General features: G+C 31.4%; 1 protein-coding gene across 1 annotated transcript in view; it reads left to right on the top strand.

Annotated features, from left to right (window-relative positions):
- Positions 1–24,915, top strand: part of LOC127700407 (inositol 1,4,5-trisphosphate receptor type 2-like) — a 162,621-nt gene that overhangs the window by 81,026 nt on the left and 56,680 nt on the right. The window contains exons 3-11 of the mRNA XM_052203853.1: positions 3,592–3,665; positions 11,847–11,971; positions 13,986–14,072; positions 14,393–14,470; positions 16,169–16,249; positions 18,317–18,414; positions 19,215–19,302; positions 19,487–19,574; positions 20,073–20,180. Of these exons, the coding sequence (XP_052059813.1) occupies positions 3,592–3,665; positions 11,847–11,971; positions 13,986–14,072; positions 14,393–14,470; positions 16,169–16,249; positions 18,317–18,414; positions 19,215–19,302; positions 19,487–19,574; positions 20,073–20,180 (827 nt within the window). The remainder of the gene's footprint in view (positions 1–3,591; positions 3,666–11,846; positions 11,972–13,985; positions 14,073–14,392; positions 14,471–16,168; positions 16,250–18,316; positions 18,415–19,214; positions 19,303–19,486; positions 19,575–20,072; positions 20,181–24,915) is intronic.

Below are 24,915 nucleotides of genomic sequence, written 5' to 3' on the forward strand. Positions count from 1 at the left end.
AGGAATCATATATTCCTGTTATATGCTTATAACCACACCCAGATTGTCTAATTGATGTTCCTTTAATATGAATTTCATCAATGACTTACATATGATATTCATATACAAATGATAAAAATAATGTAACAAACTCCTAAAAATATATATCATACTGTTAATACACGCAAGAAAACTCGATATTTTTTCAACACAAATTAAAATATTCTATTGCTTTTTACTGTAAACAATATACTGACTGAAATATTATGTTTGTAAATTCCCAGTATAATAATTTATTCGAATAGATATTAAATTAAGCTTGCAACCCCCTCAGGCAAAGCTGAATTTCAATTTTGAATGTAACACAAACACGTTATGTGCGCAGAATTCAGTATTATATGTATTTTTTTTCGTTTGTGACATCAAATGATATTCTTGTTTTCATCAGCTATGATTATGTTATTTTCTATTTACTATTTTTCTATTTTTCTATTTTTCTATTTTATTTGTTTTTTGTTTTATATGGATTATTAATAACGTCTTTAAACTAAATCCATTGGTGTGTACTGATTGATATCTTAGTCTGGAAAACGTGATTATTTATTAGTTGAAATGGATTTAACTTGTGTTGAAGGACGTACCTTGACCTATAATGGTTTACTTTTATAAATTGTAACTTGGATGTAGAGTTGTCTCATTGGCACTCATACCACATCTTCCTATATCTATTAACTTGCTTTCAGTAACGATGAGGACCGTCAGTACTCTTAGATCAATATTAAATTTGTGTCTTTTTTGTTAGTTGTTTTTTGTGTTTTGTACAAACCTTTTTCAAATAATTTTAACAGTTTGTTCTCATGTTGTACTGTTACGCCAATGTTCCAGGTTAGTGCAGGGTTAAATGCTCACAAACATGATTAGCCCCACGGCATTCAGTTTTTGCCGGTCCCAAGTCAAACCCTGTAATTACGTGGTGGTCGGTGATCGCTGACTATCATATTTATTTTCGTTTATTGTTTTATGCATAAATGAGGCCGTTTATTTTCTGGTTAGAATTGTTTTACAATTTGTCTCTTGACGTGGCCTTTTATGGTTTAATAGATAAGGTACGGGTTATGGTCATTGTTGAATGCCTTACGTTGACCTATAGTTAGTTGCTTACGTCATTTGGCCTCCTCATTTACATTCATCATACCACATATTCTTATTTTTATATTGTACTGTAAAATTGTGAAATAATAAATGTACTTATATTTCAAAATGACATGCAAAAACTCGTAAACATAAAAGAAAAAATGAAGTATGACGGGCAATGACTGTAATCAAAACAAGCTTAATTATGCGTCTTAAAACCTTTGTGAAAAATGAATTTACGATTGTATCAAAGAGATATTACAGCATGATATTTGTTTCTCTTTGAGGCTTACTTGCAAGGTAAACATCATAAATCAAACGACGACTAATTGACTACGAAAAAACCTTTCCAAACAAATCTGCTTTGAAGTATTTCTCTTTTTCTTTTACAGAATATTCAATCATTACCATAAACCAATAAGGAAAACAAATCTACTGTTTTCCGATTCTTCACACAAAAATTAAGTTGCTAGTCAAAGAGGCAATGTTTCATTTTGTATATGCTTTGTAAACATGATGATCCAAACTACGAGGGTTTGACATATCAAATCTGTTCATATCTATTTCATTCAGATTGGTTCTTTTATTTGGCGTGACATGTGTAAAATTTCAAAGCAATTAAGAATTCAACCTAAATATCATGATATCACAAAATAATTGATTGATTTCTGCATAACGACCAGTATCAAATATTGATATGTTAACGAGAAATAAAAACACACTACTTTGCATTAATATAGTATTAAACATATGTTTGTGAGTAAATTATATTGTTCATCTTATGGCTGTGGCCTTTTATATATTTCCCACACGAAGAGATATTTCTCCTATCACACTGAACGGAGAGTGATTTGGATATGTGATACGAAAAATGCGTTATTTGGTCGGCTGACTCTCCTTGGCAACGGAGATTTGTGATTTCTTCAATGATCTAAAATAAAAGAAAAAAAACCATTCGCATATATAGGGTTAATTTGAAAATATTCTTTTTGTCAAATTCAATTCCATTCTATGATTACAAAAAGCTTCTACCGAAAAATAAAATATCAAAGCATTATAAGCGGAAACGCTTGTATCTTATCATTGTAAGGATTCCTGATTATATAAATTAAATAAGAACCAGAAGTTGTTAGATCTTGAAGCAGTTGATTAGGTTGTTTTGGAGCAGGGGACATTCACGTGTTATCTATTTGACTCCCTTTCTATATTTACTTAGTAAATTTGTAAAGTTGAAAAACTTATAGGACCCTATATTCTTTTTCGGTCCGTTTTGGTTATATATAATCATGATAATAGCTTCTTTTGATTTCGAGTATTCATATATTCTTTTGCTATTATTTTTGTTCGTTTGTTTGTGCGTTCTAGATGAACGTTAATAAATTAAAAAAAAACACTTTGGATGCACCAAATTTATGAATAGATATTTTCATATTATATCGTATTTGTTTTATTCTGGGGAAAACTGTTTCGTCTATGCATGAAGTAATTGGGATAAAATCATCGGATTAAAGTGTATGTATTGGTTTCTGAACACACGTATGCCAGACCTGTTGGTCGTTGTTTAAGTAAAGGAAAATATGTTTTTGCTTTTGATATTAAAAACTCTGTATTACTGCCAAAATATCCTCATTTTGAGGTCTCGTATTTATTAATATTAAGATATAAATCACAACCTTACTTAACAAGACATTTTCTACACGATGACTATAATGCAAACATGTTAATGTGTGCAAGATTTTTTTCAGGTTATACGGCTGTGGCTCAAATCTATTTCTGTAAACTTGGTTTTAAAATAACATTTTTTTATCAAATATGTAAATGTTTACATGCTTATAACATGGATGAAATCATAGTGACATCGGAACTGCGATTTCTGCATTAAAGTGTCTAAATCATACCATCCTATTAATTTACCTTATAGTTTAAAATTTGAATAATTGTGAAAAGATCGGGAAATTTGACTATTCTTGCAATTTTAGGGGCCAGATCCAACAAACAATGTCACAAAATCCTTTACTAGAAAAAATACTCGTAAGTCATGTTCAGTATAACCACTATCAAGTTTAGCCGTAAGATGTTTTTTTTTTTGTAAAATGAACCACTGGCTCTCCTTTAAACTTGAAAGACCACAGATCATCACGTCTTTGCAATCATGCTCATGGGGCTGAAGGGTGTTTTGCTTGCAGTTTGTGAGTCTGCAGTTCAGAAACAAGACACTTAACTACAATTTCTTGACATTTTTTTATTAATGGTACTGTCTGTTTCATGCTTCCTTGTAAAAAGGTGGAAATATAGACCTAAGACATAAAAAAGATACTTACAAAAAATAAACCTATTTTGTGGTGTATCTGTGAAAGTTACGATTTGTTATCAAATGGCCTATTCCTATTTTAAGCTTAAACTAATATTACAAATGTTTGTCGACAATATGGTTCAATACAAGTTTTTTATTCATATCTACAATTTTTATATTTTCAGTTCCTCAAATAATGGCCTGTATGTATACACAGGACAGGAAAGGAACAGACCAAGAAATGTACCAAATCAACAAGGTGAATATTAGATTTGTGTTGTTTTAATTGTTTGTTTGTTTATTTCAAATATTGAAATTTTGTTTACATGTAATTTGTTTAAGGACTGATCCAGAATTAGATTCGGGTGATGCGTGTCACCAAAGGATAGAATCTGTATGCTGGTTGGTATTAATGCATCCGAAGATAGAGAACTTTTGACTTATTTTGTGATGTATATGTGACACTTAATTTACTATAGACTGGGCTGTTCATCATACTGAAGAAAGTTTATTTTTCTAACGTGTCGCCTTATGAATTTGTTTATAACTTCGTCTTAACTATCGTGTACGTACATCAACGCTCAGCAATTAGTGTTTTGTTCCATTGTTGCTAACAAAAAATGTTTCCAAACTCAACCTACACTATGTTTAAGCTTACTTGCATCCAGGGTACTTATCTTATAAACAATTTTTAGTTGTGCGTATAATTTATATGTATATACATGTACATATAAAAAAATAAGAAGATGTGGTATGATTGCCAATGAGACAACTCTCCACTATGCAGAGACCAAATGGTATAGAAGTTTACTATAGTTCATCGTATGGCCTGTACGGCTATAAAAGGCCCCGAAATGAAAAATGTATAACAATTCAAAAGGGAAAACTAACGGCCTGATTTATGTTCACATCAATGATGACCAAAAACAAAAAACAAATGATATACAGCAACAAACAACAACCACTGAATTACAGACTCCTGGAGTTGGTTTCACAAAAACACATATGACTAAGATTGATCGTAAATCAAAAACAATTCAGTATACTTACAATCAATCTTAGTCGTAAGTTTTTTTTGGTGCTCATAAGAATACCTACAACCTGTCGATAAACTTTGTTGCCGAAAGGTATACATGTAAATGTTACCAAGGAGAAAACTAACAGCTTCAATCATCTCATCACACCTAATGTAAGTATATCAAGCATATTTACCTTTCTCATATGAGAAAAAGGCTTTAAATGAGTTGCAGCAAGTATGTTTTATTTTGCAATCAGATTTAGCAAACGACCATTTAATTAAATAGGAAAACGTTTGTTTGATACGATTGTGTGGAAGTGTAGTGTAAAGAGTTGAAAAGTCAAAATTGTCAACAGAATCAAAAGGACCAACAAAAGCACGTAATTTATCTGAAACATCCAAAGAATTTTTTACACTCCAAAAGTAGTTAATGCCACTATTTCCATATGTTTTATTGCAAAAGTTAATGATAAGTTCTTTGGTAGTTGTTAAAGAACTAGTTAAAAGCACTGGAATATTAGTTGTAGAACACATACTAGAAGCCGAGATGAAACAATATTTTACTGGTTTTTTGTGTAGTTTATGTAACCAATACACAGAAGGGACTTCCAAATGTTCAGAAGAGGCCTTAAGCTGTGATGAGGTTATGATATGATTGTTTACTATATGACTCTCTGTGGAGCGCACGGACTTGAATTAAGAAGAATTTAAAATTTCATTCTGAAGAACTTCCGTGTAGTATTTACGGCATACCACCACCACCATCTAGTTTGTTACATTGTTACAAAAGATATAAATCGACTCTTTGATCAGCATGTATGGTCCCACAGTTTGTGCTAGAATAAAGGGGACTTTTAATCCAGAAAAACGTTTATTGATGTATGCAACTGCTAGGGGGCCCATGAAATAAAAAGGTAGGAGCAATTTCCCATGAATTTATTTCACACTGGGCCGTTTTCTAAAAGTCCTTCAATCTTGACTAACATTCACAGTATCATAGATTCATATGTGTACTTTAGGCTTTTTTGACGGGTTTCAGAACATGTTATTAACTAATAAATGACTAAATATGATAAAAAATTGCCTTTTTGATCGCTATTGAAACTGAAGAAGGATATAAGTGTTCGAATTCCAGTATGTTTAACAACTTCTGATTTTTACCCTGTGAGAGGAACATATATATGGAAAATTGGCCCTATCTCTTTTGACTGCTTCGACAAACAATACTACGATATATATTTGTCTGTACCTGAAGTTCTTGGTGTAGATCTTGGATTAAACCATGACCTTATTGGTCCCCATCGATAAGCTTACATCATTTTTCACTTTGTTTTCGTTAAAATTTTAAGAAATTTTATAGAATATTGCTTGCTAAATGAGATAAAACAGTTGATTGCCATTTCATTATCACATCTAGATTCATCAAGATCAAAGTGTTTCCTCAAAAATATATACTAATGACAAACAAGTTATAACTTTTATGTATCGTTTACTAATCTGTTAATTTGTGTAAAAACATCCGAATTTATTGTTTTTCCCAAGGGATTAAATTTATACTCTAACATTGATATGTTATTCGTTATTTATCATTAGCACACCTTTTCTTGCCGAAGGTAGAGAGTGACACTTGCTTCGGTACTAAAATAAGTTTTGTTCGTATGTATTAGATGTAAGCTTCTCATATCTGAGGGGCATTTGCCCTGAAGATATGAGACGATTACATCTGATTTACATAGAAGTAATAAATAAATATTTTATCTTTGCTCTGGTTCTAAAAACGCAATTAGTTTTGATAAAATAGAAACAGTGTCATTATCTCAAATTGTCCAGTTGCAGTAACACTTTCAGTAGATGTTTTGTAGTTATGGATTTGGAATGAAATCTTAATTGCGTCTATTTTTCTGTCATCAAATTGATGCAAATATCACTGCTTTTGTATGGAAATATGAATCGCTGTATTATCTTGTCTTTTTCTGGTTTAATTGCCAAAATTTGAACTTTTTGCTGATAAACGATAACACTTCTGTTTAAATATATTTATAAGCGAGACATCATGTTTTAACAGTCATACAGTGAGGAATATGTGTAACAATACCTCGATAGTTACTTTTTGAATCATTGTATGACTCAGGCTACTAAAAAAATATGGAAGTTCATAACACCGAATCTCTCATCTCCGTGCAGTCCCTATGGTAACCCAGAATAGATAATTGCTTCATTTCCAGTGACAGTCCAAATTTTTCGCCCTTCTTCGTCCGTCGGTGTACCTCGGAGAACCTACCTATTGTAATAATTGTTATTTTTTTCTCGTCCTGATTATGCATGAAATAATTGCCACTGGACTGGACGATTGGGTTATTAAAAATTGACAAATAAAAAATCCATAAATATTTCTTGGAATCGTAAAAGTTCAAATAATCGATAACATCTCTCAATCGTCTATCATAAACAAAACAGTCAGATTTCTGGTTAGCACTTTGAATGTTTAATGCACCTGTGGTTTCAAAATATAAACATGCGAACTTTTAGAATTCTTTTGTTGAGAGTAATGATAATAGATAATAATTGGGTGCTTTCAGTGTAAACAACAATTGCAGATAACATTTATATAAAGGAAATGTCTTGTATTTTAAATAATGGTGATTACATTACATTAATTTCATAAGATTCCGTCATTTTGATTGATAGTCAACAATCGAGAAGCATTCCAACACTTATATCTTATTTCCCAATAAAATGCAACAGTTATGAATGCATGTGCCATGACATTGTTGCAACTATACATAGGAAAAAAAAAACCCAAAAGTATGATTCAACTCCTAATTTCATTGTAATAGCATAAAAATGTGCATTTTTGATAGTTGTCTCATTGGCAATCTTACCACATCTCCTTATTTTTATATTTTATGTAGTTATATTAATAAAATGCTTCTTTTTGTAATATTATAGGGTTGTAAAAGCGTTGATAGAGTGTCGTTTTAGTATGCACACTTTGGATACAAAAAATTTACACACGATCAATGCTGTTAAGGATGTACTTAGGTGAAATTATAAAAATCTAGAACTTAAAATTGATATTATAAGTCAGAAGAGCATTAGTTAAAGAACAAAATAAACTAAAAATATTGATAGGTTATGGAGCTTCTTTTTTGGATATTTAATTTATAAAAATGGCGGGAAAAGGCTGACACTGACTTTTACCTTATATTTGCATTGGTATTATTTGGGTCTCAAATAGAAAGAAAAGAAATCTAGAAACTGCTTAAATTTTGGTAAATGACCTTTTATGAGCTATTGAAGTCTTATTTGAAAAGAAAAATGGGTGTTATAGGGCAAAATATTTTACCCTGTGTCATAGGGGAAAAAAAAAACAATGAAAAAATCAAGGAGTCCGAACATCTGACAAACATTCCTAACCCTGACCTAAGGACATCCCTAAATTATTTGAATTTGCTGGTTATGACATTTTTACTGATTGTGGATTAGCATGGCGGGTAATGCGTTCATAGCTGGAGATGCTTCTTTTGGAGTTCATGCGATTCCCCCCAGTTTTTATTTGTTTACCTTGATTTTTATCTTTTTAATTGATTTAAGAGATTTTAACATCATAATTTACTGTTGCCTCTGATTTACACCCATTAAAACAAGCAACAAATTTTAATAATAACTTCACTAAAACGTTTTGATCTGAAATTTATCAAAATCTAAACTGCCGTTTTCGTTACAATCGGACAGTTACTAAATGTATATTTGATACAATCAAGGATACACAACAATTCAAGCCACATATAATAGTACACTTTTTTGCAATTTCTTTATGAACTTTTTTACAATATTTGTTCTCTCACTTTGGTTTCTCGAGTCACGAATCGTAAAGAAGGAACTGTCAGTAACCAAATATATATTATTATATATATTATATGTTTAGGTGAGAGATTTTCTAGTAAGTTAAAGGACAGTTAAATCGACAATATAGAAAAGATAATTTTGATATTTAGTTCATTCCGGTTTATTAATTACTATAACTGTAGGATTACAAATCTCTATGTTAGAAACGTTTCAGAACTTAGTTAATTTTAATATTTAAATCAAAGTGCTTTCCGGTTTATAAATTAAAATGATTGTAGGATTACAAATCTTTATATGAGAAACGCTTCAAAACTGTACAGTTGTTGATATTCAATGTGTAATAACGGAAATTGTTTCCATTTCAACTTGTGCACTACGTGTCGATCTTTTCCTGTAGTAGAGATAACGAGATGTTTCCTAACAACATTACATGCATCACATAAATCAAATAAAATTAGTTCAGTGACCTGCCACTAACATCTGAACGATTTTTCATTTTTCCTTTGCCCCCGGAGAGAAAAAGTTTCTTTCAAGTTTACTTTTTAATCAAAATGAATTCCTGTGTACACTTTATAAGCATTTTTAGAAAATCAAAAGCACCTATATAGCGTCCCGTCAATAAAAGTGCTATTGTAACTAGCCAGTGAAACTATGAAAACCGCTAGACTAGATTGCTGTTAAAATGATTGTATTCGCTGATCAATATTCAATTAACTAAATTAAAATTAAGAATTAGGCGTGCTGATATCAAATTAATGCTGCACAAAAATAATCTAAAACTAACAATGCTATGCTAAAAATAAGTAAATTTAACAGTACTATAGAATAGCCATGGTATTCTTACGATAATGCATTTCTAGAAATAAATATTTTCACGTAAACATAAAACCTATGTATCCGGTGTAACTTATTGGGAAAGACTAAGTGATTACAGAAACATTGTTTGATGCATGCTAACTAGCGCAGTATATTCTTTTTTTCTCATGACAGCAAAATTGTCAACGGTTGTTAAACGTTTTTTAAAAAATGAAATTATTCAATGTTCAGATTGCAATGTCGTACTTGCGCGCGCAACTGAAACTCCTAAGATACATATTGCAAAATATTCGCCGATCGCAATATATTTTTTTACCAGTAGGTAAAGACAAAAAAAAATGTTTCGGGTCTAAAAAGGGTTTCTCTTTTTGCAATGTTGCATTTTAGACAGACCGAATACTGGAATATCAAAGTAACAGTGTTTGTATAGCTGTACATCGTTTTGTCGGTACATGTAGCTACATGTAGAAGTTTTCTGTGGGGAACTCAAATGTCATTCCTTACAGCAAGGTCAAGACAGCCTATGGTGTCGACTTCGATTTCTATCGTCAATTGCTACACATCTTTTGTATAAAATACCACAACTGCCTATTACATTGAATTGTGAAGTCCTCCTGCAAATTATTATGCAATGCCTGGCAACATACAATTGATTATTACCAATACAAATGATGAAGATAACCGCAAAGTATCGTCAATATATTTGTAGGAATCTTTGACAGGAAAAACTAAGGCTTCAAATAGGCTATTAATTTAAACTACAACTTAGAGGGGCCTGATGGGTTATTTTCGTTCTTCGTGATCGGCGCATTTTCGCTATCGTGATCCGTTTTTCTACAGATTTTTTTTTTATATTTTCGTGATCCGTGATTGACAAAAAATTAACTCGTGAATCGTGATGAGACCCCCCCCCCCATCAAGCCCCTCAACTTAGTCTAAAATGAAATATGATGAAGTACATTTCAGTATTCCGCCATGAAAAATATCTTATTAAAAGTCCATATCTGGTAAAGAATAAAGACAATACACCTCAAACACCAAGCCGCATTCGTATTGGGTGCCTTTAACAAAATCCTGTAAATATACAGATACCTTACCTCATGATGATTTAAGTTTAATACTTCAGTCAACACTAGTTTCCTTTATAAAGAGAAACAATCCATTCTGTGGATTTTACTGTTACAGATATTTTAAAGTTAATTTGAATTAAATACTATTATTGTTCTTAATCACTTACTTTCTCTACCGAATGATCACTTTGTTGGAATCGTGGTAACGTGGAGAGGTCGTGGATTGTTTCTCAGCCAGGTCAAGTCAGATACTTGAACAATAGCATTTGCTGCTTCTCCGTTAAGCACGTACCATTTATGTGTATTGGTTAACAAATTAATATCAGATCAAACCCAATAGTCTAGGAGCAAAGACTGGATGGCCCGGAGTCAGAATAATGTTTCCATGTAGTGTAGGATGACCGTGTGCACTATTAGCAGTTACAAATACGGCTTAGTGTTCCGGTCAAGTACAAAGTAGTGTTCATATCCATATCATATTGTCACATGTTATAGTCCTGAATATACATTTAGTTTGCCAATGGACGTTAAACAATCAGCCATCATCATCTACTACATACGATTTTAATTAGACTCATTAAGTAAAGCTTCGATAAAACTGTTTTTTTTAGTCCATTTTAGCGATTCAGACCATACTAAGTTTGGGGCCGAAAGTAGATGTGTTAGTTATTTTGCAATTAAGTTCTAATGTACTTTTTAAGAATACATGCACCTGTTAAATCGAACATTTGTCAGAAAATAATTTCTTTCAGTGATTTGAAGTTCTCTAGGAAATACAGCATTTGTTTTGATGTAACCAGGTTTTTACAAATCTGAAATAGGAAATAAGAATGCCAAAAAATGAAAATGAGCTAGAACGAATTGTTATACCAATTATTCTAATAGATAAAATATGAGAATGATATTTTGTATACATAAACACGCTACAAAGATAATATCTTATGCTTGCCTGAGAAATAGTGTGACATTGTTAATTCATGGTAATTACTTAATAACATAAAAGAAAGTCATCGCCTTCTGCAAAATTGTGTCTATGATGTCAGGTAGCGGTGCCAGCTCATTTGTAATGCTATAAATTCTTTTGTCTTGTAACCTTTGATTTTATTACCAGTTACACGATGTGGGAGTAAAGCTATACTATGAATTCTACGTATAAATAGGACATAAAAGTCTGTTGAATCAACATAATGCATCTCTATACCAAAGCAGACGACTATAGGCGCTTTTGTCACGCAATTCGTTTTTTTTCTTATGTACATTTAATTATTTGAATTGAAATTGGATCGCGAGGAACGAATTTAAAAAAAGAAAAAAATAATCTAGGTACAGAAAAATAATAAAAATGTCTTAGCTTTAGCATTCTTAGAAATGGACAGATTGTGTTTTTAAAAAGAAAGGGAAAAAAAGGTATACAAGATGAAAAGAAAAAATATCCTGCATTTGATGTAATTGTCAAGACAAGTGATAAAAAATATTATGAATCTATTTCTTCCCTACCAGGCTTTTTATCAAAAATCTCTTTCCTAAAGATTAAAGGATCAGCTTCATCATGTGAATTTTCAAATCCTACCAACATGCAACCAAATACATTAAAAAGTGCTCAAAAATGGCTTCAATGCTGCAATTCCGACCGATTTGATTTCTCCAATTTTACACGATTTACGTTATTACTTTCATTTGATTGCAGTGGTGGTATTTCAAGTATGCATACAAAACAGATACAAATTGAACAAGAAATACAGAAAGCTATTGAATTCCTTACAGACAGATTCCACCGACTGTGTGACAAAGGGAAACATTGCACAGACAAAGGTAATTATAAATAAGAAGATGTGGTAAGAGTGCCAATGAGACAACACTGTATATGGTGTATAATACGGCCAAGAACACGATGCATGTACAATTTCGCTACATTGTGATTCATGTTTCAAGATTTGGAATTAGGTTCATTAATTGTGACACTTTTGCTGTGTTTTATTATGTCGCGATAAAAGTTGATGAGTTATCTATAGCTTTGGTAATCTCTTACTGCCAGGCAATAAATATTTACCAATGCGCTATTATATAATTCCGCATTCTTCTATTCTGCCTTATCATTGGATTTTAACACTGTAACATTACGAGCGTCAATATTAGAGCCGGACGTTACTTCTTACCTTAGGTAAAAACTGAGTTCCCCCCGGTTTAAGTTTAGGTTCGTCTTGTTGAATCTTTTCAAGTTTTCAATGTGTTGTATTGCAGACTGTTCCATGCATCTTTTTCTATCGGGCCATGCAAGTTTTTTCACCACCGGCGTCTGTCGTTGTCTGTTAGATTTTACAAAAATCTTCTCTCTGACTGTACTGGGCAATTAAACTGGAACCAAAGTTGCCCCTAATCATTCTGGAGGTTTCTTGTTTAAAAACAAATCAGTCTGATAATCTCTTTTGCCAACCAACATAGATGTCAAGGCTTATGCTAAAAATTGAACATTGGGTAACACGCAAGTAATGTTCACTATCTTTAAAACCGTTAAAGATAGAAAAAATCTGACTTTGGCAGAATTATTCAAGACACGCATGTACTTATCGTCCATTTTTACCAAACCAGTAGGGCAACTCATTATAGGAGTTACCAGTAATGCATTTAAACGAAGCTTTTTGTAAATTTTTGTTTGCAATTTTTGCTGTTATCTTAAAAACTACAATAGATAAAGTTAGATAAGTAACTATTAAATTAAGCTTTATCATCAGGACAACATCTACAAATAAGTCAACATGGACAAAACCGTCAGTCGACTTCTTATAGGAGGTATTGCCATTGAAAGACAATGTTTAATTATTGTTTGCTGTTTTGCTAGAAAGAATTAAAATGATTCTTTTTGAATTATATCAATTTTTCTTTAAAAAAAAAGACGTAAAGTGATTGGTCCAGACTCATTGGAACCTCTAGTTTCTTTTTTTTATTACTCTGTTGTTTGTTCTTTGATTTATAGCTTGTATTGCCTCCATGGTATCTAACTTTTTTTCGTTTTGTTTTTTATTCACTTTTTTTGCCGACGAATAAAACAATAAGGATACCACATGCCTATTACTAATAAGGAGCTATCTACTTAATAATTTTAATAAGATTTGACGTGTGGGTATAGTATAGTAAGAAAGTAATTGACATAAGAAAGTAACATAAGCAACTATGATGCATATTTGATATAAGAGGGTCTTGATTTGGTTTACAGAATAGAGAATAATGGGCCAAATTACAGAAAAATAGACCCAAAAATTAAAGAATAGTGAAAAATACGGCAAAACAATAAAGAGTAGCGAATAATGGGGTGCTAAAATAAAAAGAATAGAAAATAATGACAAAAAATATAAAAAATAGAGAAAAATGACATAAATAATACAGAAATGAAAGACCCTTCATCCCAACCCTCATATATCACAATAGGCATTTGTAATAACATATGGGGAATGTCCTTTGCTGTCGAGCTTCAAACGTCCCTTCTAAGCTATCATTAACGTTATATCTACGTTAAATCGGCTCTTTCCAACTACCATTAAGATCAAATTTAAAGATTATTTTGTTTTGAACGTTATTTTGAGAAAACAGAAATAAATAATCGTTAATGATACATTAAACAAGTATAAATTAATTCAAAAGTAAAAAAAAATGGCTTTTCCATGAACCAGGACTATTAATGACTAACAACTATCTTGTAGTCCATAAATATGGTAATTGGCTGCTATAACCTTATATCATACAGTACTTAATTAACACTTTGTGTTCCAATATTATGTATCTGTGTGCATTTTTATATTTACTTTATGTCTTGTTTTGTAACAATTAGCTGGCTGCAGAGGCAGAGAACAAAGATAATGAAGCAGAGCAGAAACGACAACACGGGAAAAGGGTTAGATATGGCGAGGTGTTTCAGGTAGATATCAACAAAACCGTCATGGTTAGAAGTTTAAAGTTTATTTGATTTAAAACATATTATTGAAGAAAACCTTCTATGTATAAATATATGCAATTAATGAGTTCGAATCTGAAAGATCTATGTAGATTGGGTAAATTCATATTTACATTAAACCCTTTAAGTTAAGCATTATTAAAATAAATTGTATATTTTTTCTACAGCAGAGAATTTGTATGATAAAAAAGAACACAATGAATATTTTGCAGTTTCAAAAATAAAAAACTTTTGTTATAAATCCTTGAAATTACTAATTATTTTTTCCAACATTTCTATTGTAGCTTCGCCATATGTTTACAAATAAATTTGTTCATATGAGCACTACACAGACTAGCCAACAAGATAAAAACAACATGAAGGTAATTTGTAAGAAAAGTATACAGATAAAAAAAACATCTGAAAACCTTTTTAATTTGGACAACCATAAGAAATCTATAAAAAAAATCTTTGAAAGTTATGATAAGAACTGTAACAGTTGCTGTTCCCTTGATACATTAGTTGTTTCCAAGCATTTAATGAGAGTGTTCTATCTTTTTGTTTTATTTCCAGATATATGCTTCAAGAGAATACTTATTGTATATACCATTGGTTATATGTTTTTTTCTGACAAACATCGTTCATAGCTTCTTCAATCCTCTGTCAAATCCCCATTCCAGTCTTCTCCTCTTTAAATATTTGTACTGCTTAGGTGTACAAAATTCTTTTTAATATACATGCTATATGAGTAATTTAATAGTAAAAGGAAGTTACAGTTCACCTTTGTCAGCATAGAAACCGGTAGATGGAAGAAAACATCTATGCTACATTATGAACACAACTATAAATGTGTTATTAACTACCTTATCCAGTCAACAGCAATACGTGTTATTAACTACCTTATCCAGTGAACAGCAATACGTGTTATTAACTACCTTATCCAGTGAACAGCAATACGTGTTATTAACTACCTTATCCAGTGAACAGCAATACGTGTTATTAACTACCTTATCCAGTGAACAGCAATACGTGTTATTAACTACCTTATCCAGTGAACAGCAATACGTGTTATTAACTACCTTTTCCAGTGAACAGCAATACGGATGATTTAGGAGTAATATCGTCATTGCTTTTCCCCTATTAGTCTTTTGACATTTTTAAAAACATTGTGCAGAATTTATCTTCGTTTCAAATAAAGAAACACTTGGCATGAGTAAAGTTTTATCCTGTCCAGTACTACAGACAAAATTTCACATAACATTTCATTGCATATAAGATAATAATCATCACTGGAAGTTAACATCAATTTTCCACCCCCTTTTCCCTGTTTACAAGCTTTTATTGGTAACCATGTAACCTCAAGTTTCCAAAATATTTTATAGAAACATCAAATTAAACAAATGGTACTTTGAAACACCCAAGATATATGTTTATGACTCAGAATTTTTTTTACTGCAATGGAATGTAGGATTAATTTCCTACAACAGTCAAATTCAAGGGAATATTTTATTCGACCCTTTTTCGTTTACACCTTTATCATTGCTGATGCTTATTTGAGGAATAATTCAGATGCAGATATCAATGATGCGGACCTTTTTGACTTTAGTACTTTTTAAACGAACTTCTTTTTATTTAAGGATAAGAGATGTGATAAGATTGCCAATGAGGCAACTATCATTCAAAGACCCAACGCACAAGGATGTAAACAATCTGAACGACTACAGGCCATCGCATGGCCTTCAACAATGAGTAAAACCCATATAGCAAGTCATAAAAGTATGGAGGAAACATTGTGAAAAAATCATGCAAGGCAACCAAGGCCTGTTTTATACATAATATAAACAAAAAAACAATAATCATTATGAAATTATGAAAGACAGCAATTGTTTCGTTAGAAGTATGACAATCAATCTATCAATTTCCTTATGTTGATAATTCGTTGTGTAATTGACCTTCAAGTACATATCATTATATATTATTCCAGTTGATTATTACAATACAAAATGATAATAATAATAATAAAAATAATAATCGTAATTAAAAAAAAGTAATCTCACTAACAAACACCTATACAATTTCAGGTATCATTGCATGACTTTAACGCCAAAAATGCCCAGTTCAGAATACTACCGAGATATAAAGTGAAATCAGAGGGAGAAATTGTAAGTACATTTTGTCGTCTCTGAAAAAGGTGTTTTAGTTTCATAGACAAATATATTTATGTACAAGTTTATAGAAGCATTATGTGGCAAAATTTTTGTTTAATTTTTAAAAGTAAAAAACTGAACGGTCAGATACTTAGAATTATTAATTTTACTTTTTATCATGGTAAACAGATGATCTAAGTATAATTTTGCAAGCCCAATTTTGTAAATATTACACGTAAACCGGTTTTCACGTTGTGAAAAAAGCATGTCGCTATTTTAAATATTAGCATGGTAAACAAATGAATTTAGTAGAACTATGCAAGCCCAATGTTCTGAATATTACATGCATGTAAAACTGTTTCCACGTTGTGAAAAGAAAGTCGTTATTTTGAATTTTATCATGATAAACAGAAAATAAATTTAATAAACTTGTACAACCTCAATTTTGCGAATACACATGTTAACTTGTTTTCACGTTGTGTAAAAGCAAGGGGTCATTTTGAATCTTATGATCGGTCACTAGATTATTTTACTAGAAGTATGCAAGTTCAATTTCCGAATATTACATGTTTAACCGTTTTCACGTTGTGCAAAAGCAAGTCGTTATTTTGAATTTGATCATCTATAAACAGATAATTCAGTAGAATTATGCAAGCTCAATTTTCCGAATACTACATGTAAACCTGTTATCACGTTGTGTAATAGCAAGTCGCTTTTTTTAAATTTTATAATGGTAAACAGATAATTCTAATAGAATTATACAAGCTGAAGATTCCCAGTACTACACGTGCTCTCGTGTTGTGTTGAAGCTAGCTCTTATTTCGACGCTTATTTAATCATAGATAAATTCATCAACGTCAGATGAATTTAAAAAAAAAGATGCATGTATATGATTCTTGTTTATTATCCGAAGGTAAATATATTTTCCTGGTGGTCTTTATTATAAATCTTTCGAGATGCAAATTGTCGAAAATTAAACAATTTCTATAATACTCAACTTTTGAAGAGTCTAATATTTCCTTTGTGATGTGGAACGAATCAATGTAAGCGAATACAAACAATTGTTTCTCAGCGTGAAATTTGGCTGTAAAATTATTTTGTCATATGGTTTTTAGCTTTACCTTTAAATTCAAATTACATTGAGGGCTATTGCATAATGTTTCCAGAGAAACATGAAGGCGTTTGTATTTCAACAAAAAATATAACAACTTTTGATTATTTAGCCATGTTTTGTAAACCGTCTAAAATTGTTTAAGATAATCTTAAATGTCAAGATATACATTTGCGTATATATTTGATTAAATTTGCGTAAGGATATAATTTCTATTATTATTCTAAATGAGATAGAAATGATGAAAAATGCACGCGTGCAAAGTCAAACAGGAATGAAAACAAACTTTTGTATTTCTATCCATTATCATTAGCTTCACGGCATGCTAAAATAATCAAGATGTCTGTTTGCTTAAGAAAGTAATATTTCTTATGGATCTTTAAAAAGTAATGAAATGGGATTAAATGACAGTAGACATTTGTTCTTACATTTATTATATCGTTCATTGATTATCAAACCCACTTGATTTAACATTGAATATCTTGAAGCTCAAAAAGTATTAGGTGCAAACCACTTTGACGGTGTTTGGTAAATTAATAAGTCTTTTCAATAACCTTATTCATTAATTGCCATGGGTTAAAATTGATTATTCAAAATGCAAATTTGATGTCATTATTTCGGAAATGTTAAGGATTTGCTGATAAAATCAAAGAACGCACTATTGATGTCTTTCACGACACTCGGCTATTGGTGTTTCTTATAAAATTTGATCGTATTAAATAATTTTAGCGAAAATGATTTTCAAGATTACAATTAGTATACGCTATCTTAATAATGAACACAAGTTTCATTATAATCCTCTTACACGAAAATCATATTTCTGACCTTTGAAATTTACATTGTGCATTATATCAGATTAATATATTTTTTCTTTTGTCAAAGATATTATTTTTAGAAATGTGAAAATATTGTGTGTTCAGTCTAATATGCATGCATTTGTTTAAACATACTATTGTTTCTATCCTTTTAAGGTCCAGTTGTTTGATCAAATAGTATTTGAGAGTATGAAGTCACCAGGACATTATTTCCACACAAGTGAATCCTACCAGATTGATCACTTTACGTTTGGGTATGTTACCTTAGAAAAAGTCAGAATGGTCCATTCCTACTACACAATAATCTTTCCCTTTAACCAGTGGTGGATTCAGGGGATGGAGAGCATAGAGGGCGTACGCCCTCTATTAATTGAACATATAGCAAGTTTTGGCATTAAATCGTTAAAAAAATCTCCCTTCTTACGCTCGGTGCTATTTATACCATTATGGACACTTCGCCCCAACCTTTTCCTTTGAACTCTGGATCCGCCTGTGATAACTATCGAGTAGGAAGTTATTATTGATTTGAGTTAGATATCCGCATCATATACAATATATGTTAGTATTAGAGAACATCTGAAGATGGTGAAATACTATAGTTCGTAATGTCTGGTGCATAATGTATCTTCGTTTTTTGCAAAATATAATTTATTCTTATTGCATGGTATTTCCGAAGTATACCGACTTTAATCTGGACTGTAATGACGCTATTAATGTACCTTATGGTCTTATTCTAGCAATCACAATCATTGTCCTTTATGTTTAAAAATGAAGCTGTGATAAACATAACAAAAGTTCATTTTGTTATTTCTTCTTTGTGGTCTTTGATTTTCAACATTAATTTGTATACAATGAATGTTGCCTGCCAAAGAAAATAAATATGTTCAGAATATAGGATAAATCTGATTCATTTTAATGCACATTTCATAACACAATATTTTGCAATACTAATTCATGACAATACGTATACATTTTGTTCTTTTATATGTTATTGTTTTTTACTATTGAGAAAACATATAATTGGACTTTAAGTTTTAATAAATATTTTTTTTAGTTCAGAACTAAATCTTGGCGTAGAGCGATCGAGTTACACCCTGATCGGTAGTTACAGAGAAATTCCCGAACAAGAACGATTTGTACGGGTAAGGACATATTATCTTAATGGTACCTAATTTTTTTTTCTAATTTTTCTTATAAACGCAAATATGAAAAAAAGTATAATAAGAGAAACTAGAAGTAGACTGACGAACCTTGTTTTAACTTATTAATACTCTATTTAACTGTTTATATCTCATAATTTATATATTTCTAATCTTTGGTTTTTAGGGAGGATCAGTCCTTAGACTTTTCCACAAGGAACTCGAAGCTTATCTTGTAGCAGAGGGACTGTTTGATGATTGTGTTACAGAAGATGGTTAGTTCATATAAGCCTTAACTTATCATTATTTATTAGCTATCTAGCACAATGTATGAGAGATGCATTTATTGGCAGTTATTTGGATGATATAACTAAATAATACTAGTGTTAGAAGAGAGGCGAAAGATACCAAAGGGATATTCAAACTGATAACGATATATGTCAAAAAACTAAACAAACAAAAAACGACTAAAAGGACAAACAACAGTATACGAAACACAACATAGAAAACTAGACTGAGCATCACCTACCAAAACAGGGGAAGAGCTCTGGTGCTCCGGAAGGGTAGGCAGATCGAAATGATCATTTGTTCTAATCGATGTATCTCGCATACCTTTGAACAGCCAATGATGTGCGCTTAACTGTAACTGTAAATTTGAATGACGAATCTTGAAATAGCTAAATGTTTTTTAAACAACCTCATTTGTTTAGAACAATAATTCCTTTAATTGTTCAGTTGTGTAGTTAAAAAGTGTTTTTTTGTATAATTTATAGTGCACTTTAGGATCCGAGTAATTGACCAACACCGTCCAAAGTCTTTGTCGCCATCATCCTCTGGTATCACATACTGGCAAATAGAAGCAGAACATAGTATTCTGGATGGTGAGTAGACAACGTCCATTTTTTCAGATTGTTGTACTTTCACTTTGGTTATTATTTTGCAGGTTAGCTATATTAAAAAATAAAACGCGCCAAAACACGTGGAAATGAAGAAAAAAACTGAAACCTCCGTTTCCCTCAGTAATTAATCATTCTTTGAACACCTTTCTAACTTGCTGGCTTCACTTCTGTGTTGTGACTTTTCCATCATTTTACATATTACATCTATAAGTAACGTGTTTGGTGTTTCGATATATGTTACATGTAGACAAAATATAAAAAACAATAGGAGCCTGGTTTATGAATCAGTATTGTAAATGAGTCATCTAATTGTAAAACAGATGATAAATGTTGGCACATTGAAGTCTTTTTATAAGACTGCTGATATTTTTCTCTACCGTTCATTCATTGTTTATTTACATGACTTCCAAACATAAATCGGTCAATGAATACTAGATCAGTAATTATAGAAAAGGTAAAATACATCACACAATGCACAATTCATGTATTGCAGTATTACATAGTAAACCTCCAGCCCATCCATTACAAGAACATGCTGTGCAAAAAAAATGAATGAATGAGTTAGAACTTTTGTACATCTTAGTTACTATAAAAGCCTCGATTCAATTGAGAAGGGTGTACTTTATTTTTGACAATTGCCTGTGAAATATGTGTAAAATGAAAATTAAAATCTCAGAATGGATAAAATTAAAACAAAAGTCATAACAAAGAAAACAAATCGTTGACGTAGATGAAAAGACACAAATGATATTTACAATTTAGTAAACTTTGTATCAATATATTCTAGTCTTTAAAATAAAATTAAGGCTTTATACATCAAGTGTCTTACCAAGATCTACTTAATTATGAAAGGGTTACCATGAATGAAAAGTACACACAACGTTTCATGTATCTGTTAGTATTGATCATTACTTTCTTCTAAGCGATCACAAATAAAAACATGTGCATGGTTCTACGTCAAACCTCTTCATCTGTTGTTTCCAAAGAGTTTATATTGAATGAACAAATCAATTTTACGTATGGCAGATCACAAGCGGTTCTGTTAATTTAACGTGTCAAACATAAGTATGTCTGTAACTTAATGCTGATTTTTACGATTTATTATGATGTAAGTATGCAGGAATGGTGTCCATCACAATTCCTAATTCTTTAGAGATTTTTGAATTAATATAAAAGAAAGATGATAAAATTGAAATGTAACAGCTCTGTCTAATTCAGAATCTACTGATAGGACTTTTAATTGATAAATGGATACTTGTCTACTTTAGGACTTTTAATTGATAATTGGATACTTGTTGTCTACTTTGAAGCATATGATTTAATTCAGACAGACTATTAACATGATTAAGGAACACTCAATTGAACACTGGAGTGCCAATTCACATATATAAGTACTTGTTGGTCACACAACGTGAAATAAGCATATTAATTTCGGGTCAAGCTAAAGCTCGCCTCCGGGTGCGGAATTTTCTCGCTGCGTTGAAGACCAATTGGTGGCATTGAGCTGTTTTCTGCTCTTAGTCGGGTTGTTGTCTTTTTGAAACATTCCCCGTTTCCATTCTTAGTTCTATTATAGAGAAAACTTGGGTTATACCCGACTGCGGATAAATCTTCAATTCAACGCACTTTTGGAATATCAATTACCACTAAGGCCATGTATTGTATGAAAAATTATTTTCATTCACGTATGATGAGCAACTAGTACTGAACTGGTAAGTGAGACAACCAAAAAGGTTTATCTTCTTCAATACAGATCTATGCGAAAGAAACTACTTTTCTTGTCCATTTGTCAATTTAGCAATGAAATCTTTTGACGTTTCCCAGAAGGTATAAAAGTAAAACTCAAAATTTTGCATTCACTTAAACAAGAACTGTCATAGCATAAAGAAGTACAAAACAAATCTACAAAACAAATGTATCAATCAGAAGACAAGGATGAAAATAACTAAACACCACCTTGCGACCTTGACTCCCTACTTCAGACTTATCCGAAAGTCTTCTATTGAAATTCTTATTTATTATTTAGTCATATCAGTTCCTAAGCAAAAATGCTATTTGACTGAAAATGTCCTGGACTATAGTATTAAGCAAATAGATATCATGACATATATAGAAACAAAATCGATTAAAATCATGAGTAGTAGTTATAGATGTTTTTGGAGATTACCAATGAATAGACACCAGAATGGAAGATTTTGTTTAGAAATCATATAGATTATTTTGATAAAAAGCTGTAATAAAAACTAAAATCTGAGACTTCTTTATTTCATGGAATGATAATCTGCTAGAGCTCCCATTTGTGTTAAAAACCTGAGTACTTCACTAAATCAATGAAATACTTATTAACTGTGATTCCAGCTGAGTAATACACCCGCCGTTTCCTCTATTTTCAGTTTTTCAGCTCACCTGGCCTTAATGGCCAAGTGAGCTTTACTCATCACTTGTCGTCCGTTGTCCGTCGTCCGTCGTCGTTGTTCGTTAACTTTTACAAAAATCTTCTCCTCTGAAACTACTGGGCCAAATTTAATTAAACTTGGCCACAATCATCATTGGGGTATCTAGTTTGAAAAATGTGTTCGACGACCCCGCCTGCCAAATAACATGGCCGCCATGGCTAAAAATAGAACATAGGGGTAAAATGCAGTTTTTGGCTTATACCTCTGAAAATAAAGCATTTAAAGTTAATCGGACAGAGGATAAAATGTTCATCAGGTTTAGATCTATCTGCCCTGAAATTTTCAGACGAACCAGACAACCCGTTGTTGGGTTGCTGCCCTTGAATTAGTAATTTTAAGGAAATTTTGTAGTTTTTGGTTATTATCTTGAATGTTGTTATAGATAGAGATAAACTGTAAGCAGCAATAATGTTCAGCAAAGTAAGATCTACAAATAAGTCAACTTTACCAAATTTGTCAATTGACCCCTTAAGGAGTTATTGTCCTTTATAGTAAATTTTTAACAATTTTTCGTAAATTTTTGTAATCTTTTATAAAAATCTTCTCCTCTGAAACTACATTGACAAATTCAACCAAACTTGGCCACAATCATCATAAGGGTATCTAGTTTAAAAAAATGTCCGATGACCCTGCCTGCCAACCAACATGGCCGACATGGCTAGAAATAGAACATAGGGGTAAAATGCATTTTTTGGCTTATATCTCTTAAACTAAAGCATATAGAGCAAATTTGGTTGGGTGAAAACGTTCATCAGGTTAAGATCTATTTGCCCTGAAATTTTCAGACGAATCAGACAACCCGTTGTTTGGTTTCTGCCCTTGAATTAGTAATTTTAAGGAAATTATGCAGTTTTTGGTTATGAATATTATTATAGATAGAGATAAACTGTAAACAGCAATAATGTTCAGCAAAGTGAGATCTACAAATAAGTCTACATGACCAAAATTGTCAATTGACCCCTTAAGGAGTTATTGCCCTTTAAATTCAATTTTTAACAATTTTTCGTAAATTTTTTTAATCTTTTACAAAATCTTCTCCTCTAAAACTACTGAGACAAATTTAACCAAACTTGGACACAATCATCATAAGGGTATTTAGTTTTAAAAATGTGTCCGATGACCCCGCCTGCCAACCAACATGGCCTACATGGCTAAGAATAGAACATAGGAGTAAAATACAGTTTTTTAGGTTATATATCTAAAACTAAAGCAAAAGCATAATGGGTGCATTATTTCATGCATCAATTGTAAACAAAAATATTAGATGAGCGACACAGGCTCCTTGGAGCTTCTAGTTATGTTTAAATAATGGGGTGCGCTAAGTGCCCATTTCGGCCTATAAAAACGAAGTATTACAAATCTAGGCCATTAAAGCTTAAAATAATATTCAAGTAGGTGCAAAAGCTTAAATTGTAATATCTTTAAAGTGTTGTGAATATGTACAGAGATTTTGCAGTCGAAAGATTGCAAACTTCAAAATTTTCTACCAAAAGGACAAAATTTTAGGAAAAAGGAGAAAAATTCAACACTTGCAAGTACCACGAAATTATTTATATGACATGTGTTGTTGATATAGAAATAAAATCCTGGTAAGTAATTTTGTTGGTCCTTGCATGTATACTCTATACTTGCGGGCCCAAAACTATGTAAAAATGACCAAAATCAATGTATTTCACGAAAACACGCCGAAGTGCAACTATTGTGACGTCATTGGTAAAACTTTACTTACTTATTTTGCATTACATATACTTTAAAAGAGACATACGATTGAAATCATAAATAAATGTTCAACATTTAGTAAAAAAAAGTAGCCATATATGACCCTTATCGCCGCACCCTGCCCTTTCCCGTTTCCTTGCGTACTGAATCATCAACTATGTGAAAGATTAATAGGAATGTGGAATGCGTCAAACGATAACGAGTAAAGGATATCTTAAGACCAATATTGCTTTAAGTTGATATTAATTTCTACTTACCCCAATTTCTAGAGTTTACATTGATGACAGTTAAATCTATGTTAATATACACAGACAAGAAGACAGGAAGAAAAGATCTTAGAATAATGCTAACTTAATTAAAAACCTTCAAAATATTATTCAATATTCTTGTCCTAAATAGTTTGAGCTATTACATTAAGTATATTACATGAAAACGTATATTATTCATTTACCAGAGTTAATACTACTACCAACGTAAACAAGTCAATAGGTAGCAACATTTGAACATAGAGGGATTGTTTTTCATTTTTATTGTATTGCTTT

Source organism: Mytilus californianus, unplaced genomic scaffold (genome assembly GCF_021869535.1).
Source record: "Mytilus californianus isolate M0D057914Y unplaced genomic scaffold, xbMytCali1.0.p SCAF_5, whole genome shotgun sequence".
In the NCBI taxonomy this organism is placed as follows: Eukaryota; Metazoa; Mollusca; class Bivalvia; order Mytilida; family Mytilidae; genus Mytilus; species Mytilus californianus.